Source organism: Ailuropoda melanoleuca, chromosome 15, assembly GCF_002007445.2.
Source record: "Ailuropoda melanoleuca isolate Jingjing chromosome 15, ASM200744v2, whole genome shotgun sequence".
Lineage (NCBI taxonomy): Eukaryota > Metazoa > Chordata > Mammalia > Carnivora > Ursidae > Ailuropoda > Ailuropoda melanoleuca.
The window spans coordinates 76,547,174-76,570,406 of record NC_048232.1 but is presented as its reverse complement, the minus strand read 5'-3'; the positions used below and the strand labels follow the sequence as shown (position 1 = coordinate 76,570,406).

Sequence of the window (23,233 nt, the reverse complement as noted above, 5' to 3'; positions counted from 1 at the left end):
GGAGTGAGCTCGTGGTTCTAACAACCCCCAAAACCTGTTTGTAGGTGCTGTTTGTCAGCTAAGTTAGGATTTGAGAACGCGCCTTATCATCATTTTAATACAGCCGCACTCTGGAGCAGAAAAATCGCCTCTTACAAAAATAGGGAAATAAACAGTATTTAGTCTTTGTATTTCTAAAATGTTTCAAGGCCAATTATTAATAAGAAAATGCACAAACCCTGCCAAGATGTATTATTTGTTCTTTCTCTTATTCTATCTGCTCCCCCTCCCCCACCTCCCAAAGGAGAGGAAAAAGAAAAGAAAGAAAAGGCAGAATGTCCCAGGTTTAGATAATCTGATACTTTAATTAAGGAAGACTAAATGGGTCACCCCATCAGCTTACAAACTACAGTCACATCAAATAGTGTTCCTTTTGAATAAACCCGGTCACCATGGTGAGGCTTTACCATAGCTGAATAAAGACAAAAGAAGGGCTCTGGCTGCATTTGGCCAAGGTCACTCTGAAAATCAATGGCTGCACTAGCATCAGACCTGAGAATCCTTGACTCTGCTTGCTCTGTCCCAGCTGGTATCCAGGCTGCCTCCCAACAGGACACCTCGGCCAGCTGGTAGGTAATTACATGTGCTAATAGTCACAACATTCTAGCCGCCAACACCAAGATCCCAAGTTCCCAAATTTGTTAGAACATCCAAGGACCTGACCCTTTCTAGGGCTGATTATTGAGAGAGGCGAGCTCCGCTCTGCCAGGCTCAAACCAGGAGGCTACCTGGCACCTAGGAAGAATGTCTAGGATGGGCGAGGGGAGGGCGACAAGGAAACTGTGTTGTTACCTCCACTCGCCAAGTCCTCCATTCTAGAACTCACCTGCCTCACAGTAGCTGTGTGACCTCAGACAAGTTCCACAGTCTCAGTGAGCCTCAGCCTTCCTATCTGTAAAATGGGATAATTAAGCCTGCCTTGCACAATTGTTGGGGACTGCACGCCATGAAGATTGAGTGCCAGGCACAGAGTAGGTGTCCAATACCTATTTGTTGGCTATCTGAATGAGCACAACTTCCTGCAGATTGGAGACAGGAATTCCTGCTTCAGGTCACATGAAATGAGGTGGGAAAATATACACATAGATGTGTCTGTATGTTGCCTAGACTGAAAAAAAGTCTTTTTTTTTTTTTAAACTGGTGCATCCGTCATATACTAAATTTAGTCTAGTTAATGGAATTTTTTTTTAAAGATTTTATTTATTTATTCGACAGAGATAGAGACAGCCAGCGAGAGAGGGAACACAAGCAGGGGGAGTGGGAGAGGAAGAAGCAGGCTCATAGCAGAGGAGCCCGATGTGGGGCCCGATCCCATAACGCCGGGATCACGCCCTGAGCCGAAGGCAGACGCCTATCCGCTGTGCCACCCAGGCGCCCCTAGTTAATGGAATTTCTGAGTCTTACACTTACCATTTAGGAAAGCTAATGAAATACTGTATTTTCTTTTTCTCTTCAAAAACGATTTCCAAACTTGATGAACAGTTAGCTGGGACAATCAGTGAGTATATCTTCTACACACCAATTATGATTCTGGAGATAAATGAGTCAAGAATTAAGAGCCAAAGGACTAAAAATAGCCTGGAGATTGAATAGAACTGACTTCCTTTGTCTCCCTGCTCTCGGTGTGTGCATTCTGGCCTGCTGGGGCGTCACGCTCATGTCCTGGATGCCAGTAAGGGCTCCGTGCTGGACGAGAGGCACGGAGAGGCACAGTGGCCCCTGGACGCTTATGCTCAGTCTATCGAATTGCAACAAGGACAAGAAGCATCTGGAAGAGGGTTGTTAGCATCCTTGAAGAGGGCTGGAAAAGAAACATCTCGAAGAGGGCTGAGTCTCGGTTTAGGGTTAGGAACCAGAAAAATTGGTTGTATTTCTGGGAGTCTGGGTTTCATATCTGGCTCCTAACCCTGTCACTTAGTATCTGTGTGATGCTGGGAGAGTTACCTAATCTTGCTGGGCCTTCATTTCTTCCTCTGTAAAATGGGACAGCATTACTTTCTTGGATAACAACAGTATCTGTCTTGAGGTTCACATGAGAAAATGTTGGAAGCCTTTAAGAGTTATAAACTAATATGGGCACCTGCGTGGCTCAGTGGGTTAAGTGTCTGCCTTCAGCTCCGGTCATGATCCTGGAGTCCTGGGATTAAGTCCAGCATCAGGCTCCCTGCTTCTCCCTCTCCCTTCGCACTTCCCCCTCCCCCCAATGCTTGCTCTCTCTCTCTCTCTCGAATAAATAAATATAATCTTTAAAAAAGGAATTATAAAGCAATACATAGGTATGAGTCTCCATTGTTATCTCCAGGGACAGTAGAGGCGTGGGGCAATGCTAATAACGACCATGTCGTGAGCAATTTCTTCCCTTCAGGCCTTGTCTATGCGGGTGTCTCACGTACTTGGCCCCGCTTTGTGCCTGCACCAACCTCTGAGGGGGGCTGCTTTCATAGTGGCCATGTTACGGGTGGAGAAACAAAGGTCCAGAGAGGGTAACTAGCTTGTCCAAAGATGCACAGCTAATTAATCATGGCGGTGGGATTTGGATCTAGACAATGGGACTCTGGAGCCCAATCCCCCAACCTTTCAGCTATGGAGTCTCTTGAGAACATGATAAACAAGAAGGAGTACTTGGGTAACCACATTTAAGGAAACATCTTACTTTCCCTGCCACCCAGCAGACTCAGGACTGTTCCAAAGAGAAGAGCTGGAGCCTCAAGGACAGCTCAGATTCGAGCCAGGGACAGCGGACGAGGTGGTGGGAGAGAGCCTGCAGGTAAGGTGCCCCTCCCGGGAAACGGGGGGCAGGGGAGTCTTGTGGGTATGAGCCACAAGGACCTCATCCCTGGTACCTTCATCTATAAACTGTCCCCCAAAAGCTTCCTAACCTGTAAAATGGGAAGATGATACCCATCTCAGGAGGTGGCCTCAGGGATTAAAGGAAACAAGCAATGAATGTAAATCTGCTGTTGTAATTGACAACTGGCATACAGTAGGTGCTCACTAAACAGCTGCTCCTTAGCCTCTCCCCAAGACATGCTGTTATTCCAGGTGGCAAGGTATAAAGGAGGACACTGCAGGTAGAAACTGCCTCGACAGCCTAGACAGAAAGCGGTTAGGACTGTGGGCCTGGAGGTCTGGGCCACCTGAATCCATATCCTGGCTGACCTTGGGCATGTTACTTAACCTATCTGTGCCTTGGTTTCCTTATCTATAAAGTGGGCATAATAACAGCATCCCCTTCGTAAGGTTTGGGAAAGATTAGATATTAATTGACCTGTGTAAAGCACTTCAAGTAGCCCAGCATACAGTAAGCATTCAATAAAGGCCAGCAATGATAACTTAGATCCGTCCCCCGCGTGTTCCTAGGCCTCTGGGTCTTCAGGGGGCTCTGTTTTATGCTGCAAACCCTCCCTTTCCTTGCAGACCCTAATCAGATCCTGGAAGGGTGGAAATCTCTGCAGCCCAGTCACATGTTTGGGCAGGATGAATTTCAGAGGAAGGGCAGTTCCTCATCGGGTGCACAGTGGGGATTTGAAAATGATGATTAAAAAAAAATGGTGATTATGTAGGAGTTGGAAGTCTTTCATAGTGTGTGTTCAGGGTGTGAAGTCTCCAAATTCTTTGAGGGTCTACGTTCCAAGTTTGCATCTATGGTATCTGGGATTCTGTATTCAAGGTGTGAGGTCTCTGAGCTCACTCAGGGTGTGGGTTTCCAAGTCTGAGTCACAAGTACCTTGAGTATGTTTAGCGTGGGGGATCCCCTTCAATCTTTGAAGACGTTTGTCCTAAGGTGTCTTAAAAATTTATTTTTATTTATTGAGGCATAACTGATGTATAGTACTATATTAGTTTTAGATGTTCCCAATACAGTGATCTGACGTCTGTATACACTGTGAGATGGTCACCACCAGAAGTCCAGTTACCATCGGTCACCTTACAAGTTAATAAGTATTATTGAATATATTCCCTATCCTCATGACTAACTTAGTTTATAACTAGAAGTCTGTACTCCTTAATCCCCTTCACCCATTTTGCCCATTGCCCCATTTTCCCTCTCCTCTGGCAACCACCAATCTGTTCTTTGTATCTATGAGTCTGGGTTTTTGTTGTTGTTTTGTTTTTTTTTAGATTTCATATATAAGTGAAATCATGTGGTATTTGTCTTTCTCTGTCTGACTTATTTCACTTAGCATGATACCCTCAAGGTCCATCCATGTTGCTGTAAATGGCAAGATTTCATTGGTTCTTATGGCTAAGTAATATTCCACTATACACACACACACACACACACACATGCACACACACACACACACGCACACACACCACATCTTCTTTATTCATTCATCCATTGATAGACACAGGGTGTTTCCATATCTTAGCCATTGTAAACAATGTGCAATAAACATAGGAGTGCACGTATCTTTTCCAACTAGTGTTCTTGTGTTCTTCAGATGGAGTTGCTGGATCCTACGGTAACTCTATTTTTAAGTTTTTGAGGAAGCTCCATACTATTTTCCACAGTGGCTGCACCAGTTTGCATTCCCACCAACAGTGCATGAGCGTTACCCTTTCTCCACATCCTCGCCAACACTTGTTGGTTCTTGTTCTTTTGGTAACAGTCATTCTGACAGGTGTGAGGTGATCTCTCATTGGGGTTTTGACTCGCACTTTCTTGATGATGAGAGATGTTGAACATCTCTTCATATGCTTGTTGGCCATCTGCGTGTCTTCTTTGGGGAAATGTCTATTCAGACCCTCTGTGCATTTTATGATCAGATTGTTTGGGTTTTTGTTATTGAGTTGTATGAATTCTGTACATATTTTAGACGCAGACCTTGAAACACAGATCACCAAAAAAGTTCAGAAACCTCACTCGTCAGCACAAATCCCCAATAGCAGATGGACATTCAACATTTAACAAACTTGGAGACCTCAGACTCTGCGATGAGGACCCTGCGACTGCTCAGACAACGCACGCCTTGGACACAGACACCCAGACGTCCCTGAGCTCTCATAGTCTAGACAGAGATGCCCACACAGCTTGTAAACGGAGATCCACAAATGGCTCAAGGGATTCACGCCACTGAACACAGATACCCAAGAGTTCAGAATGGGATACTTTGGATACGGACACCCCAGATACTTCCAGAACCTCACAATCTGAAGATAGCTACAGAAACAGAGCAGAGACCTGCGGACAGACCTATTTTGGACACATACCCGAAACTACCTTGTACACCAGGCAGCAAGAGTACGAACTCCCAAACAGTCAGAGACCTCACACGCTGGGAAAGAGCCAGCTGGTTCAGGGTGCCCAAGAACGAAGACTTCGACAAGCCAATAGATCTCACACGTTGATACAGACCCTTTGAACAGCTCAGAGGGCTTGTACTCTGAGTTCAGAGACCACAAATCCAGGATTCAGAACCCACAAGGAACCTAGGGTCTTCCAACCCTGCATGGACCCCAACAAACAGCTGGGAGACTTCAAACCTGGGACGCAGACCCTCAAGTAGCCAGACAGCTCGAAATGGGAACACAGCCCTGCCAAAAGCCCACAGACACTGTGACGCAGACTTCCCAGCAATTCAAAGATCTCACACCCAGGGATACAGACCCCCGAACAGCTCAGAAGCACTACACCCAGGGACACGGACACTCATGGGACTCAGACTTCACAAACTGAATGACCCCCCCAAAACTCCAGATGCTGAGAAATGCAAATCAAAACCACAATGAGCTATCATCACACCTATTAGGATGGCTCTCCTCAAAAAGCTAAGAAATAACAAGATGTACTGAAAAGAAGGGACACATGCACCCCAATGTTCACAGCAGCAATGTCCACAATAGCCAAACTGTGGAAGGAGCCGAGATGCCCTTCAACAGACGAATGGATTAAGAAGATGTGGTCCATATATACAATGGAATATTACTCAGCCATCAGACAGGATGATTACCCAACATTTGCATCGACATGGATGGAACTGGAGGAGATTATGCTAAGTGAAATAAGCCAAGCAGAGAAAAGACAATTATCATATAGTTTCACTTATTTGTGGAACATAACGAATAGCAGGGAGGACATTAGGAGAAGGAAGGGAAAAATGAAGCGGGGGAACAGAGAGGGAGACAAACCATGAGAGACTATGGACTCCAGGAAACAAACTGAGGGTTTTAAAGGGGAGCGGGGTGGGGGGATGGGCTAGCTCAGTGATGGGTATTAAGGAGGGCACATATGGCATGGAGCACTGGGTGTTAACGCAAACAAAGAATCATGGAACACTACATCAAAAACTAATGATGGACTGTATGGTGACTAACATAACATTAAAAAAAAAAGAAATAAGTGTTGGCGAGGATGTGGAGAAAAGGGAGCCCTTGTACACTGTTGGTGGAAAGGTATATTGGTACCCCCACCATTCTACCATAGAAAACAGTATGAAAGTTCCTCAAAAATTTAAAAACAGAACTACCTTATGACCCAGTAATCCAACTTCTGGGTTTATCTCCAAAGGAAACAAAAACAGGATTTCAAAGACACATCTGCACCCCCATGTTCAACTGCAGCATTAGTCACGATAGTTAGCTATGGAAGTAACCTAAGAGTCTGTCAGTGGATGAACAGATAAAGAAGATGTGAAAAAATACATACGTACATAATGGAATATTATTCAGCCATGAGAAAGAAGGAAACCCTACCATCTGCAACAGCTTGGATGGACCTTGAGGGCATCATGTTAAGTTAAATAAAGCAGACAGACAGAGACAAGTACCGTGTGCTCCCAGTTATATGTGGACTCTAAATCGAGCTCAGAGAAAGAGAGTAGAATGGTGGTGGCCAGGGGCAGAGGGGTGGGGGAAATGGAGAGATGCTGGTTCAAGGGTACACACTTCCTGTTATAAGATGAACAAGTTCTGGGGATCTCATGTAGAGCATGGTGATTATAGCTAAAAATACTGTATCCTATACACCCAAGTGGCTAAGAGAGGGGGTCTTAAATGTTCTGCCCACCAAAAAGAAATGGTCACTGTGTGATAGGATGGAGGTGTGAGCTAATGCAGTGGTGGTAATTACTGTGCAATACTTAAATGTAGCAAATCAACACCTTGTACACCTCAAACGGCCACAGTGTGATATGTCAATTACCTCTCCACAAAGCTGGGGAAAAAGGAAAGGAAGTGGTGACCACGACCACCTGAAAGACAGCACGGGTTAAGACAGCGCACACACAGCCCCGAGCTTGCTGCTTTCTGCATTTAGACCCAGGTTTTGACTCAGCTGAGGGAGTCATTGTAATTCTTTTGCTTTGGGTAAAAATGAGTCCCCCATGCATGGGGTCCCTGAATGGCCCGAGAAGAATTCCCAGCCTGAAGGAGGAGAGACAGGGGATACAGACCTAGGAAATAGACAGCCACGACATCCCCATGTATGCGACAAAGCAGATGTGCTCTTAGCCAGCCAGCAACTGCACCCTGCAAGGTGTTGTCAGAAACTACAGCAAGACGGGCATTTCTTTCTTGCGGACGCAGGGAAGGAGGGAGGGAGAGGAGCGGAATGAGAGTAGAAAGAATGTGAATAGAGAGAAGCACACGGTTATCTGGTCATCGAAGAACGGGAGCATTCCCACACAGCCTTGCTTGCTCCTGTCCTCCCCGCTCCCTGCAAGCCCAGGGACCCGCGGCTTGTCCAGCCCGGGTCTGTCACTTCAACCTGCGCAGCCCGCACGGTCCTCAGGGCGCCAAGCGCGGGGCGGGGCTCGGGCTGGCGGGTGGCGGCGCTCACCCCGGAGCCCTGCTCGCGGCCGGCGGGCCCGCTCCTCCGGGGAGGGGCGCCCCTTGGTCGTGGCGCCCCGGCCCGGCCCTACCTGNGCACGGGTGACCCCACCGGTGACCCCACCGGTGACCCGGCAGCAGGCTCTCCAGAGTCTTTGGGCCTCAGTTTCCTCATCTGCAAAGCAGGGATACCATGTGACGATCCTGCGAGTGTTATCTCCCTCAGAGATCATGTGAACACACAGGAGGTGGCTCACTTAAAGCACCAAGCACAGGGGCTGGCCTTGGTAGAAAACCCAAAAAAAAGCCTGGGGTGATGAGTCCTTGGGGCTCCCTATTCTGGGCCCAACCCTAAGGTGTCCTCCAACTCTCCCTTCCTGTCTCCCCATGCTCCCTTTGTGGAGCTCTCCCAGCCCCAGCTCTGCCTGGGCACTGCACTGTCCCCAGGCTTTTTTAGCACCTGGCAAAGGTGCAAAGAGCCAAGTGGACAGGCAGTCTTCCCTGACAGCCTGGCCAGGCGGATGCCCAGTCAAGGCCAGCAAAACTGCTCCAGTTGGGGAGGGGATCCTGGGGGGGGTGCGTGCCACCCCCTGAAACTCTGGGGGCCTTAGGTTCCTCACCTAATGAGACCACAGCAGGGGGCAGCCTGTTGCAAGAGTTAACTGATGAGACCATGCCCGGGGCTGAACTATATACTTTGTAATGCCATACATTTGTGCCAACTTCCTGTTTCTTCCAGTAACCATTATAAACTCTGCCCTCCCAGGAGGTTTACTGGATTGTGGGGGAGCTTTTGAAGGGATTCTGATTTAATTCATCTAGGATGGGGCTGGATATTGGTCGTTTTGAAAACCCCCCATGTGAATTTAATGTGAATCAGAATTATCTGGAGGGCTTGTTAAAATACAGATTCCTGAGCCCCACCCCACAGTGTCTGCTTCAGATTGGGGAGGTGGACAAGAATCTGCATTTCTCATGAGTTCCTGGGCCGTGCTGCTGCTGCTGGGCTGGGGCCACTCACAGAACTTCTGTTGCTAAGTACTGTATGGGTAGAAGGCCTGGGAATCACTTGTGTGTGCGCGGAAAATGCAGATCCCCTGACCTTATCTCCAGAGATGCTGACTGTGTCAGGTCCCTGAATATGATTTTAAGAAGCGGCCCCTATGATACTGATTTAAGTAGACCAAGGAACACACTTTGAGAAATGCACTGTGTCNTGCGGAAAATGCAGATCCCCTGACCTTATCTCCAGAGATGCTGACTCTGTCAGGTCCCTGAATATAATTTTAAGAAGCGGCCCCTATGATACTGATTTAAGTAGACCAAGGAACACACTTTGAGAAATGCACTGTGTCGACCAACAAGGTTTCCTGGATTCAGCAGAGGCCCTGCCGGGGTGAGGCAAGTGGGGTGCCTAGGGTGCAAAACTGAAGGAGGCCAGTCCGTGCGAATGTGTTCAAGGCACCTCCCCTGCCTCACCTTGACCCCAGTGCCGCCATTCGGTCCAGCATGGCTGCTGTGGGGTGGACAGAGGTAAAGGGAAGGTTGACCAGGCACCAAACCCCTCAAGTATGCAGGCATCACGAACTCCCCACCAAGTTTTTAGTGGTGAGTTCTGGTTTGCCTGGAGAGTGAGCTGTTTCTCCAGTGTTAATATTCAACAGCTAAATAAGCCATTTACATTCTTCTCAATTAATCCCACTCATGATCTCATCCAAATGGTTGGGACCAACGTACGAGCTAGTTATGATTATGCCTATTTTGTAGATCAGGAGAATGAAGTTTCCTGAGGTTAAGCAGCATGCCCTGGATCACAAGGTTAGCAAGTACGAGAGGTGGGAGTCAGATCCAAGATGTATGAGTACATAGCTTGTGTGCCATAAGTCCATGTGATACTGATATTCTCTTGTCTAACTTCCCAGCATGCACCTGTTACCCCAGCAGAGCCAGCTGATCTGGTCATGGACCTTTACTGGAGCTCCATTTTCATTGCTGGCCACACAGCTCAGTTCCGTCTGTAAGGCCTCCAACCCTTTAAAAATCCACACCCCACTTAACCTTCAAACCACAGTGCAAATCCTACCTTACCCTAAACGTTTCTCCTGATGACCCAACCTATGAGGACCCCTCCCATGGCGACCCCACCCCACTGGCCTTGCCGATGCCCCAGTAGAATGTACAGTCCACTGGGGCAGGGACCTGGATCTGCTGGGTTCACTGATCCAGCCCCAGCCCCAGGACAGCCCTGGCAGGGTGTAGGCACTTAATAAATATTTGTTCACAAGACAAAGATTCACCAATTTCCTACTGGGTGAAATGCATGCAATCGAGTTTCTGGCCCCACGGACCTGTGGGGCAGTCTCCCACTGGCCAAGTCAGCCTGCTGCCTGGGCTGTCGCCCTCATTCTCTCATTCTCTCCATCACCTAAACCGAATCAGGCACTCAATAAACACACACTGACTTGAAATTGAATTGGATTCTACTATCTCAGGTGAGCAAGATTTATTTTTGCCACCACGTCTCCATCACCGTAGAAACCAGACCCAAGCGCTCAGAGAACCTTCCTCTGGGGGAATTCTCTTCCTCAGAGGTGGCACCTGCCACCCCACCCTGTCTTTCCTTAGTTCAGTGCCCCCGAAGCACAGCCCCCAACTCCCAGTCCCTGGGGGGCTGTGCCTCTTCCCCACACTGCCCTTCGGTTGCTGCCTTTTCTGTGAGGTGCTGAGGCCCAGGGCACGCCGCCAGCTCCTGAGGAAGACTGAGGAGGAGAGGAGGAGGCCCTGCTGCCTTCAGGATCACACCTGTACCAAGACAGCTGGCGAGCACCAGAATGAGAAACCTTGAACCCCAGGATTCCAGCCTCCTCTGGAATTTTCTGTGTACCCGGTCTCCTTTGAATGTCACCTTCTCTTCATCACCCTGACTTCCATAGTTTATAAGCTCATGAATTATTTGCCAGCAACTCATTTAAAAATCTTCTTATCTCGTCTACTCAGAGGCGGGGAGAAAGTGTTATTTGTGATGTTTCTTTTGGAGGCGTTGGAGATGGGAAAGAATTCTAGGGCCTTGAGTTAAGGAGAGGGTGGAGAAAGCTGAAGGAGAAAGATTGCATTCTCCTTATGTATTTTTAAATGGGACAATGTTCCACTGGCTACTGTTCTGAAGTTTGTTCTGAAGTTGTCCTCAGTGACTAACACCGAGAGGACACTTGGGAAGCCCATGGCTTCGTGAAGTGGTTCTTAGACTGTGCTCAATGCCAGAATTATGGGGGGGGGTGTGTATGTGAAAATTCCCAAGGTCTCGAGTCACCCCCAGAGTTTTGGTCCAACAAGTCTGGGGTGGGGCCTGGGCATATGCATTCTAAATAAGCTCATCTGGGGATTCCGGAGCAAGCTGGGCTTGAGAACCCCACCTGGGGGGCCTGAGGTGAACAGAGAGGGGGACGCGGTCCACTCCATCAGGACAGCGGCCATCGAAATCTTTGCTGCGGTGTTCAAACAGGAGGTCTGCGGGGTTAGGACCAGGGATTCCAGAAGGGAAGAGCAAAGCCTCAGTGGGCTCCTTGCAGAGTCAAGAGAGCAAGTCAGCTCAGGAAGGTTGTTGGGCCCAGATTCAAGGGGGAGATACACGGGGAGGGCCTTCCGGAAACAGTGAAGAGAAAGCTGTTGCATGGCGAGTGACCACTCAGAAGTGAAAGGGAGTGTGGCTGGGGAGGGGCTGGGTGCTAAGGAGGGGTGCTACAGTACATGGGAGAAGCCTGGTCTGTTTGGGCTTCTGCAGAGCTGGATTCCAATCCTGAATCTGCCGCGACCTCACAGTGGGACTCTGGCTCTGCTCTGCAAACGTGTAGGCTCATGGTCTGTAAGTGGACGGGCGTGGGTCGGATGGTCTGTTTGGGTAGCAAACCTTTTCTGTAAAGGGCCGGATAGTAAATATGTGAGGTTTCGCGGGCCATCCAGTCTCCGTCTCAACCACTGAACTCTGCCATGATAGTGGGGAAGCAGCCCAGACAACATGTACGTGAAAGAACCTTGCTGTGCTCCAAGAAAACTTCATTCACAAAATCACAACGGGTCATAGTTGGCCAACCCTGGGTCTATTTAGTTCCTTCCTCCTCTAAAATTCTTTGAGGATATTGACATAGCTGGCCTCCTGGGGGCTTAGGAAGAAGCCCTAAAGATGGGAAGATGTACATGAAAGTCTTAGGGATGGGGACAGAAAGCTCTGGAGAGATTAGAAAATAGGACCCTCCCATAGCGAGGTCCTGGTTGCATCTGGGGAATACTGAGCCACAGGCACACCCAGAGCTAGTACCTCAAGAAAAACCCCAAACCTGGCCACGGGTGTGTAACTGATGAAGTGTCATCTGTCAACATCACTCATTCATCTAACAGTCCTTTAGGGAGCACCCATGTTGGAGGCGCACTTCCAGGAGCTGGAGACAGAGTAGAGGACAGGACTTGTCAAGTCCTTATTCTCACAGAACTAACAGTCTAACGGGGACACAGATAAGGAACACATAAACTAATAAGTAATAAAACCATTACAAACAGTGATCAGTGTCAGGGTGCTGGGATAGAGAATAAACAGGGTTGAGGTAGGTTGGTGGAAAGGCCTCCCTGAGAAGGTAACAAAACCTCAAAGATGTGAAGGAATTGGCCATATGTGAATGCGTGTGTAGAGAGATGGATGTTCCAGGCATCAATAACAGACTGTGCAAAGGTCCTGAGGCAAAAAAATCCTTTGCAGCTCACCAAGGGCTTTCATGTGCATCATGTCCTATTCTGGCCCTCCAGGGCAGGTGGGGTGGTCAGGACATAAGTGAGGAGGGGTCACTGTGGTGGGCTGAAAATGGCCGCCAAAGACATCAAGTCTTATTCCCTGGAACCTCTGAATGTTGATGGCAAAAGAGACTACTCTGATGTAATTCAGTTAAGATCTTGGGAGGGGAAGATTCCTGGATTATCCGGGTGGGTCCTAAATGCAATCACAAGGGTCCTCAGCAGAGGGAGGCAGGAAGGTCCATGGAGGGAATAGGAGACGTGAGAACAGACGGAAGTAGCTGGACGAATGCGGGAAAGGAGCCATGAGCTGAAGGATGCAGGTGCCTCCAGGAGCTAAAAAGGGCAAGGGGATTCTCCCCTGGAGCCCCCAGAAGGAACCACCGGCCCTGCTGATACCTTCCCTTTAGCCCAGTGGAACTGATTTCCTAATTCTGGACTCCTGAAATGTAAGAAGATACATTTGTGTTGTTTTAAGTCTTCACATTGGTGGCAACTTTTTTTTTTTTTTTTTACAGCAGCCACGGGAAACGAATACAGAATACAGAGGGTTATTGCCCGAATTGAACGGGATGGTGTACGTAGCCTGGCACCTGCCCCTGTCCCACAGGTGGTAGCTATGCTCGTCAGCATCACTGGCGTGGTTCTCAGCATCACAAGTGTTCTCTCTGCTGGTGGAGGAAAAGCCTGGCTACACAGAACACCACTCCTGCCTTCTCTTTTTGAATCAAAGCAAACCTCTGAGATGCTATGCCTTTTCTTTATCAATTGTCTGGCCTTGACTTCACATCTCTGTTATTTGTGAAGTCTCAGGCTGGAGAGGAATTTAGATGTTCGACTGTGGTTTAGGAAGCTCATAATTCCAGAGATACAGGGAGTGAAGGAAAAGCAGCAAAATTGATAGTAGACAGTATCCAAGGCTGGTTTCCATAGCAATATTCGCCATAATCTCACTATATTTGTGGGCGCCAGAGCTGAGGGGATGCAGAGGTCATCGGTGGCTTGTTTACTATAGTGAGAGCCCTACTGTGCAGAGTACGGTCAGACTGCCCGGGGTGGGGGTTCCTGCAGAAGGGCCTGGGGTGAGAGAAGCCACGGGGTGTGCCCGAGGTCAGTGCTTCTTGAACACGAATGTGCACAGGAATCGCCTGGGATCTTGTTACAATGTGGGTTTTGGTTCAGCGGATCTGGGGCAGGGCCTACGAGTCGGCTTTTGTAACAAGCTTCCAGGCCGTGTATGGACCACAGTCTGAGTAACCAGGCCCCAGGGAGGTATTATGACTCAAGCCAGAAGCCAGGGAGCGTGAATTCTCTTATGTTTAAAGAAGAGAAAGTGAGTCCAGAAGTGAGAGAGTTGCAAGAGGGTGCAGAGGCCCGGGAGACAACGGAAGGGGAGGAGGAGCTCACTTGGACCCAAGCCTCAAGGGAGGTGGGGACAGCAGCCATTGGTGATTTCAGCGTTTATCCTGAGAGGCGGCTTCTGCCTCCCGCCTGGATTCTCCTTTAGTCTCCCAGCGATTTTGCCAAACAGAAGCTTTCAGCCTCGGGGGGTGTGTTCTGACCCAAGCACCCACTCTGTTGTCTAATAGGTATTCGGTATTTGGGATGGTGTTTATCATCATTCTGGAATGTAAATACGTAAAAAGAAATACACCTTGTGATGGTTGATTTTATATGTCCACTTGGCTAGGCCACAGTACCCAGACAGGTGGTCAAACACTCGTCTGGATGTTGCTGGGAAGGTGTGTTTTAAGATGAGACTGACATTTAGATCAGTGGACTCTGAGTAAAGCAGATACTCTTCCAATCATCTGGAGGCCTTCGAGCTGTGAACACCAGCGGTTCTGCAGGCTCATGGCCTTGAGACTTGCGCTGTGATATCAGCCCGACAGCCTCCTCCTCCTGTGCTGATCGGGCCCATTGCACACCATCGCCAGGGCGGGGAGGAGGCCTGGGGGCTGGGTCAAATGGAGGACCACTTCCCAACATCCTGAGTGTGCAGACACACCATTTGGGGACAGTGAAACAGAGGCCCTATGTGTAGGCTCAATGCTTCTAGGACAGAATAAGCCATTTTGTACCAACAGGGCAAGTCCTTTGAGTGTCTAAGTCAGCCCCACGAATGGGTGATTATATAAATTCCCCAAAATGGGGCAAGGGCCAAGGGGTGCTGGAGCAGGCGAAAGAGGGGGTTGGAGGGCTGTAAGTGGAGGGTTGAGGTACAAGCAGGTTCAGGCAGAGAAAATATGATATACGGGTAACAACAGTTTCCTCCCTGCACCCTCGCCCCACCTTCACCCCCCCTCCCATCCTGGAGAGGAAGGTTCCTCCTCCACCTGCCCCCCTCTGCTCCCCTGGGGACGAGGCTCTATCACTTATCTGCCTGCCCCATAACTCAGCCCCCCACTCCTCTGCATGTTCCCACCTGCATCGAGCATCCCACGTGCTCCCGTCCCCCACAGTCTGAGCAGGATAGGAGCAGAAACGATGGAGAGCAAGAAGTCTCAGCTCTCCCAGAGTTTCCGACTACATAGTCAGTCTAGTTCTTCACTTTGGTGGTGCTGGGGCCTCAGAATCACCCAGGGAACTGGTTCAAACGCATATTCCTGCATTCCCCCTGCCTGCTGGGTGTAGCAGTTTCCCGGGGTTGCTGTCACAACGTACCACAAACTTGGTGGCTTAGACCACAGAAGTGCATTCTCTCACAATGCTGGAGGCCAGAAGTTCAAGATCAAGGTGGCAGCAGGACCGGGCTCCTTCCGGAGGATCTAGGGGGGAGCTCACTGCCCACCTCTTCCAGCTTCTGGTGCTTGCCAACATTCCTTGGCGGTTCCACCTGTCCATCTCTGCCTCTGTCTTCACATCACCTAGTCCTCGGAGCTGTGTGTCACATCTCTCTCTCTCCTCTAAGGACATGTGTGATTGGACTTAGGGCCCACCCAGACAATCCAGGATTATCTCCCCACATTAGGACCCTTAGCTAAAATCACACCTGCGAAGACCCTTTTTCTTCGTAAACTATAGGTTGCAGAGTTTAGGACTTGGTATCTTTGGGGACGATTACGGAGACAACTACCCTGGGCATCTGCACCTCGTTCATTCCCTGCAGGGTTTCTGATGCCCACAAAAGCCGAGCCCCTCAGGGCTAGAGAATTCTGGCTCCGAGCCGCAGGATGCTTCGCGGCCCTGAGGTCCTTCCTTGCACACCACGCAGGGGCAACAGACCAGCCTGTCCCTCTCCTCTCTGGGCTGCTGGCTGCACCAGAACCAGCCTGGCTTAGGGGCACAGAGCTCTGTGGTGGGAACCTGATCTCAAGTGGGTGGAATGATGATGGCGGCCTGGGATATAAATGGCCCTGGGAGGGAAGCCGGGGCTTCAGAAGTGGGGAAGCCGCAGGCTCTGTTTGAGGCTGCCACAGAACCTTCCTAGCAGCCTGGGCACAAAAGACCAACATTTGAGAAGTGGCAAGGGCCGCACAGCCTCAAGGGCAGGGCCTGGGCTGGTGCAGGCGGAGAGGCAGAGGCCGGGGATGGGTCTGCACGGCTCACCTGGCCTGCCCCTGCTTCCAAAAGGATTACCATAAAAGTCTACAAAAGGCAGCATACAGCCTTGCAAAGGAAACCCGCTGCTGGTGTGGTGCTGGTGTGGGGGGAAGGGCACTCACTCCAACGACAGAAGGCCCTACATCTGAGCCCATGACTTGCTAGCTGTGGGGCCTGGGCAAGTTGCTTAACTTCTCTGTGCCTCAGTTTCCTTGTATGTAAAATGGGAGAAATAGGCCACCACATGGGATTGTTGTGAAGATTAAGAGAATCTCTGTAAGATGCTTAGCACATAGTAAATGCTCAACAAAGACAGCTGCAATTGAGCATTTGTCTTTTATTGGCTCATCTGATAATGACAAGAACCATAAAGTAATGACAATTCTTATTTTCATTCTATAGTAGTGAAACAGAAGCACAGAGAGGTTAGATAACTTGCCTAAGGGTACACAGTTATAAGGAGCACTATTGGGAAATATATGTAGGCAGTGAGACCCAGAGCCAGGGCTAGTAGCCATGTATTTTATCATTCCCAGGCAGAACACAGAGCACGTGCAAAGGCCCAGAGGCAGGGAGGGCATAGCGCTTTGGGGGAATTCAGCTTGATGGCGCTGGGGCTGAGGTGGAGGAGAGAGCACAGTGGTGGAGGCAGACTGATAGGATAACACTGGAGAGAGACGGGGGAAACACCATATAGGGCCTTGTCACTTCTGGAATGAACGTATAAACTCCTAATACTTTAATTTTTCCTCAGTGAGGAAGTCAGAAAACCATTTGAAAAGAAACGTCAAGAATGGATTCACGGAGCGCCCGGGTGGTGCCATGGGTTAAGCATCCATCTCTTGATTTTGGCTCAGGTCGTGATCACAGAGTCCTGGGACCAGGCTCTGCGCTCAGCAGGGAGTCTGCTTGAGATTCTCCCTCTCCTTTTCCCTCTGGTCCTCTGTCCCCCCGCCCCCCCCACCACCCTGCTCACACACTCTCTCTTTCTAAATAAATATCTTAAAAAAAAAAAAAAGGATTGACAAAAACACCTCTGAAAATGCAAAACAAAAGGTTCACTGTAACTGTTCAGAAAGTTAATGGAGAATACTTTTACACTCTGGCAGAGATGACTGGGTGTCCCTCTATATGCGTTTTCCTCTTCTTCCTTAGTAATAAAACCCTCAATTGTGAGCTGGGCTCATGACCGCCTAGCACACACTTTTCAGCCTCTGTTGCAGCTAGGAGACTGGTTCTTACAATGATACATGCGTGAGTTTCTTGTGAGACTTCTAGGAAGGTCCCTAAAAGGAGGAAGCCCAACTTTCTCTGGTTTTCCTCCATTCTGCTGGCAAAAATGTAGACATGATGGCTGGTGTTAAAGCAGCCACATTGGACAAGGAGGTGGAAGCCACATGTCGACAATGACAGAGCAGAAGGACTTGGATTTCTGACAGTTGCTTCAGTGGCCATACCTCTCCTGGATTCTTACTTCCAGACTTTGTTTATATGAGAAATAAACTTCTATCTGGTTTAAACACCTGCTGTTTGGGTTTTCTATCACTCAGAGCCAAATCTAATTCTAACTGACATAATATCACTTCCCATAATGTTTGAGCTAAATCTGTATTTTTCCATTATTGTGTCACCATGGATTTGAGTTTCTTTTCCCTTTACCAAAAAGAGGCAAAAACCTTTCCTTTTAATAGATATTCTCTACAGACTGGGAACTTGGAAACTTGAGACTGTATTTGTTCCTCGAAGCTACATGTATTAAAATATGTGTTACTATGAATCGCTTGCTCATTTAAAGGTGTAAACTATGTCATAGGAGGTCGAGTTGATTTACCAACTTTGTGAACATATACTGAAAATGGCTTTGAGCTCATCATAATTAACCCAACCAACAAAAATAACAACACAGATGCTCCTGAAGTCAGAAACACATCCGGAAGTCTTGATCCTTGCAGAAGTTCTCTTGCAAGGAAACATGATACATTTAAAATTAGCAAGTCAATCTTATTTTATTTTAGCTATTTTCCCCCAGCTTTGTTGAGATGTTACTGACATGTAACATTGTATAAATGTGAGGTGTATGGCATGATTATCTGACACACTTAGAGACTGCAAAATGATGGCTAGGGTAGGATTACTTCACACACCCATTGCCTCACAAAATAGTCCCCTTTCTTTCCTGTGGTGAGAACATTTGAGATCTACTGTCTTACTGACCTTCAAGTATGTACAACAGTATGGTTAACTAGAGTCACTATGTTGCACATTATTAGATCTCCAGAACTTACTCATCTTCCAGCTGAGGTTCGACTAGCTAGCCTCTCCCCCTTTCCCCCANTGTGGTGAGAACATTTGAGATCTACTGTCTTACTGACCTTCAAGTATGTACGAGAGTATGGTTAACTAGAGTCACTATGTTGCACATTATTAGATCCGCAGAACTTACTCATCTTCCAGCTGAGGTTCGACTAGCTAGCCTCTCCCCCTTTCCCCCATCCCCCAGCCCCTGGCAACCACCATTCTACTCTGTTTTTATCAGCTCAGCTGTTCTAGATTCCACATGTATGTGAGATCATACAGTATTTATCTCTCTGTCTGACTTATTTCACTTAGTATAATGCCCTCAAGGTCCATCCATGTTGTTGTAAATGGCAGGATTGTCTTTATTTTTTCTCATGGCTGAATAATATTCCACTAACAGATCAATCTTAAAGCACCATCTCTCTCTTCCTTACCAAAAAAGGGGCTAAAAAGGCGAGACCGAGCATGGTCTAGGAGTTTCTCCCGATGCCGTCCTCGGCATCCGCACCACTGGGATGTGGCTTTGAGAAAATGATATTCTTGTTCTCTTGTAATAAACCCTTTGAACTCACATTACCCTGCATTTGGCAGTATGACAAGACAGATTAAATTCATACACCAGCTCTGATCAATTGGAACCCTATGGAAACACAGACTTAAGACAGCTGATTTCCCAGGCCTCCTGGAACGACACCTAGACTCACGGAGTCAGAAGCGTGTTTTGGAACACGCTGCTACTGACCAGCTGTGTGACCTGTCTATCCTTGAGGCTCTGTGGGCTCAAGTGTACTCACCAGTGGACTTAAGAGACCGAAGAACCTTTTCTTCTAGCTTAGAATAACAGCATAATATATATATATTTTAAGTAGACTCCACATTCAGCATGGAGTCCAACATGGGACCTGAACTCACGACCCCGAGATCAAGACCTGAGCTGAGATCGAGAGTCGTATGCTTAACCGACTGAGCCACCCAGAGCCCCAGTAGCATAATATTTTGAAATAAATACGTAAATAACAAAAATACTGACATTAGGAAGTGGAGAGGGGGCAGGGGAAAGCCATGAAGGCAGCTTCTAGAAGACCCTTCTGCTGTGATGCAAACATCCTGTATCTCTCCTGTCCAATACAATAGCCACCAACCATACACGGCTACTGAACACTTGGAATGCAGCTGGTGTGACCGAGCAGCTAAAATTCTAATTATATTCAATTTTAATTAATTTAACTTAAAGTAGCCATGCGTGGCTAGTAGCTGCCCTGTTGGGTAGGGCTGTTCTAAGGGATGTCCTTCAGGTCCGTATAATTTCAGAGAGGAATCCTGGTAGGATGGGGTAGTGGAAAGAGGGCTATGTACTGTAGATATTAGGAAACCTAAGTTTTGATCCAGTTTTCCTATTACCATGATCCATCATCATCATCATCATGATCAGGATTTTATAGCACCCACCATTTCTTGGGTGCTTACAATGTTCCAGGCTCTGTGCAGAAAGCTTAGATGTGTATTACTGCATTTAATTATAAAAACAACTTTGGAAGGTAATCATTATTACCATCCCTATTTATAGGTGAGCAAACACAGGCTTAGCAACGTCAGAGTTTAAGGAACTTATATAGCATATTTAGATGGGATATAGAATCCTGAAGCTTTGGGGCTGGAGCTGGAATTTGATCTCAAATCGGCCAGAACCCGAAGTCCACAGGCTTAATCATTATATGGGATCTCGGAAGAACAGCGTGACATTGACTAAGTCACTGAACCTTGAGAAGCTTCAGTACCTCATCTGGGAAGTGAGGAAGCTAGGCCGAATGAACTCTAAGATCTGCGGGACTAAATAAGAAAAGATCATGATTTCATACTTGCCTTCTGGGGCAGGGTGGGGGGCATTTTATATAGCGAATGCTATTGTTTACAGGTGTGGCCATGTGACTCGAAAAGACCCTGACCTGAGCATAGTCACTAATTTCCCTAGATGTAACCCCTAGACCATGTTATAGATTGGTTTTATTTTAAAATTTTATTTATTTATTTGAGAAAGAGAGTGCATGCATGCATGCCTGTGTGCTCACCAGCGTGCAAGCAAGACAGAAAAGGGACGGGCAGAGGGGGAGGGAGGGGAAATCTGAAGCAGATTCCACCTGACTTGGGGCTGATCTGACGACCCTGAGATCACGACCTGAGCCGAAACCAAGAGTTGGACACTTAACCGACTGAGCCAACCAAGCGCCCCTAGATTGTTTTTAAAAACTCTCCAGGTGACTCAGCTCACCAGAAAGATCTAAGAGGATTAACCCTGGATAGAACTTGCTAAATTCAGAAATGATCCTCCTGTGAACAGTTTTTTGGTAAAGATTATGTTGTGTGCGTGTTTAAATTAGATGATGAGAGCTTTATAATGCATCTTTTCTTTTTTGCCTTGGAGGCCAGGAAACTCAGGGCTCAATTTTGCACTTAATTGCTGTAATAAACCTCAGGAGAGATTTTCTGGTACAGTGCTCTTCTTTAGTGTTAATGGCCTATTTTTTGGTGTTGCTATCCTTGTTTTGTGGTTCTGTTATGTCTAACTCATGTTGTGAATCCAGCTGAAATCCTTTTCAGAGGTAGATTAGTTATAAATGATTATTAGATAAGCATCATCTATCTCAGAGTATACCAAAGCCCCCAGGATAACTGGAATGATAAAGTAAAAAAGAGAGTGTCACCATGTAGAATGGGGAGGTCCTTTGAAAAGATAGGGGATGGAAATGGGATAGAATTTCCCAGTAAGAAGAGAAAAGGAACATGGAGAAAGGAAGGAAGGAAAAGAGAACTGCCTGGAGAGCCTTAAAAATTGAAGACGAGACTAGGGTAAAAAAAAAAAAAAAGAGGCAGTTTTGGTGCCCATATAAAACAGCTATGTGGCCCTTTAGCAGATTTATGGGATCTCCACATGCATGAGAAGAAAACCTATGTGCAATTTACTTCTCTAACTAAATGTTACCAATTTTATGTTTTGTGGAAGTGAGAGATGACAGAAACCAGAAAGGGAGTTTTTGATTTTAATAAAAGGAAATGCCAAAGGGCTATTTCGCAGGCTGGACTCTGGTACTGCCTAGGAAAGGACTCCTTGAACAGGGCAGCACTCCAGTGTGAGCCTCTCCACCTGCACTCGCAGAATATCCAGGGCCGCTCACCTGCTAGGCGGCAAAAAGACTGGGTGTATGTGCACCTCGCCTACCACAACCTGTCCAGTCCCCTTGGGAGAGGTCCTGCGGCTTCTCTCTCCAAATCAGCAGGTGAAGGTAGTGAGTTCTAGGGCCAGCCCCAAGGCAGGCAGAGAAATTTCCAAACAAAGGACCAAAGCAAACCTCATCCAGGGATGAGCCTGGGCTGGGAAAGGGAGACCCAGCCAGGTCAGGAACAGCACTTCTTGGAGGTGGAGGCATGTGGGCTGGCAAGCCGGTGAGGATGTCTGGATTTGGCTGGGGTGTGGGCGCTGGTTCTGAATGGAAGCTGCGTGTACGGCGGCGAGGGGATGAGGCAAAGGTGTCACCAAACCCTTAGATCCCTCTCTCACCTGGACTGTGAGGATAATGCCCACTGGTCCTTCCTCGCAGGGCCACAGAGAGCACAACAGGTAACACAGGTGTGGAAGCACAATCATGGGGAAGATATACATTCAGGCATCTTCACGTGCATCAGGGACCTAACACATGTAGTCTTAAGTTGTTACCAGTTTAAACATCAGGGTAAGGAAAACACAACTGGGAAGCTAAGTCTGCTCACAAAACCCTCACTTTGTCAGGGTCCTGTCCATTTCCTTTAAGCCCTCCAGCCCAAACTGTAGCAATACCTCAAACTGCCTAGAGGGGGAGCCCCCGCACACATGCTCAGTGCACAGGCGCTCTTCTCATGGTTTTTCTCATCTGTTCCTTACACCTGTTCTTATCCTGCTTCCAGCTTCTCAGTCTTGCTGTATTCCTTTCTGCTCACCACTGGGTTGTGTCCAAGTTGAAGCTTCGTTTTCCTCAAATCTGATTATACATACTGGTTTATACCTTCCACCTTTCTAAGTCTATCCCCCTGTTGTATCTTCCTGGGATACAGCCTTCTTTCCCAGGCATGGACTCAGAGGAGGGGGTGGGGGGGGCTCCCCTGAGTGCTACCAGCAGGAACCAGGGCCATGCAATGGATGAAATGTAAGTCATTTTCTTCTGAAATAGCCACCCTGCAAGCCAAAGCCAAGTACACATTATCACAATGCTCGGGTGTTGACTCCACTGTCCTAATCACTAGAATGGGGAGCCCTGGAAATTATTAACCATGCTTATTTACTTTAGGTTTCCCCCTGTGATATTAACAACAGGGATTTTCATAGTAATAGGTGCTAAGTAAACGTTTGCCAAGTTTAATTGATAGCTATTTCCAAGAGCGCAGGGCTCTGGAGTCAGACAGCTTTGAGTTTTTATCCTGGTGCTGCCAGTTAACTGGGTCAGTGGCCAAATCCCAGCAAGTCACATGAGCCCCCAGTTCCCATCTGGAGATGGGGTAATACCGGCTCTGCAGACTTGCCTGACATACAGAAGGTGCTCAGTAAATTACAGCTGTTTTGAAACAGTGAAAGGTTACATCTGAATTAGGAATTGGACTGATTCTAGAAGCCCCAAGGACCAAAAGAAGGAGTAGCCATGGTAGCTGCCGGGAGCTGACTTCAGCTCCACATAAGTAAGACCTCAGAAGAGTCTCAGCAGTCTGAAGCTGGAATGGGAAGGAAGCCTCTAGAACTGGTGCCTTGGTTGGACAATCCCGTGGGGAGGCCATT

At 47.9% G+C, this 23,233-nt stretch overlaps 1 protein-coding gene across 1 annotated transcript in view; it reads right to left on the bottom strand.

Moving 5' to 3' along the window:
• BTBD11 (BTB domain containing 11) overlaps positions 1–23,233 on the bottom strand; it is a 305,437-nt gene that overhangs the window by 67,887 nt on the left and 214,317 nt on the right. Inside the window, 1 exon segment of the mRNA XM_034643682.1 lies at positions 9,289–9,325. Within this exon segment, the coding sequence (XP_034499573.1) occupies positions 9,289–9,325 (37 nt within the window).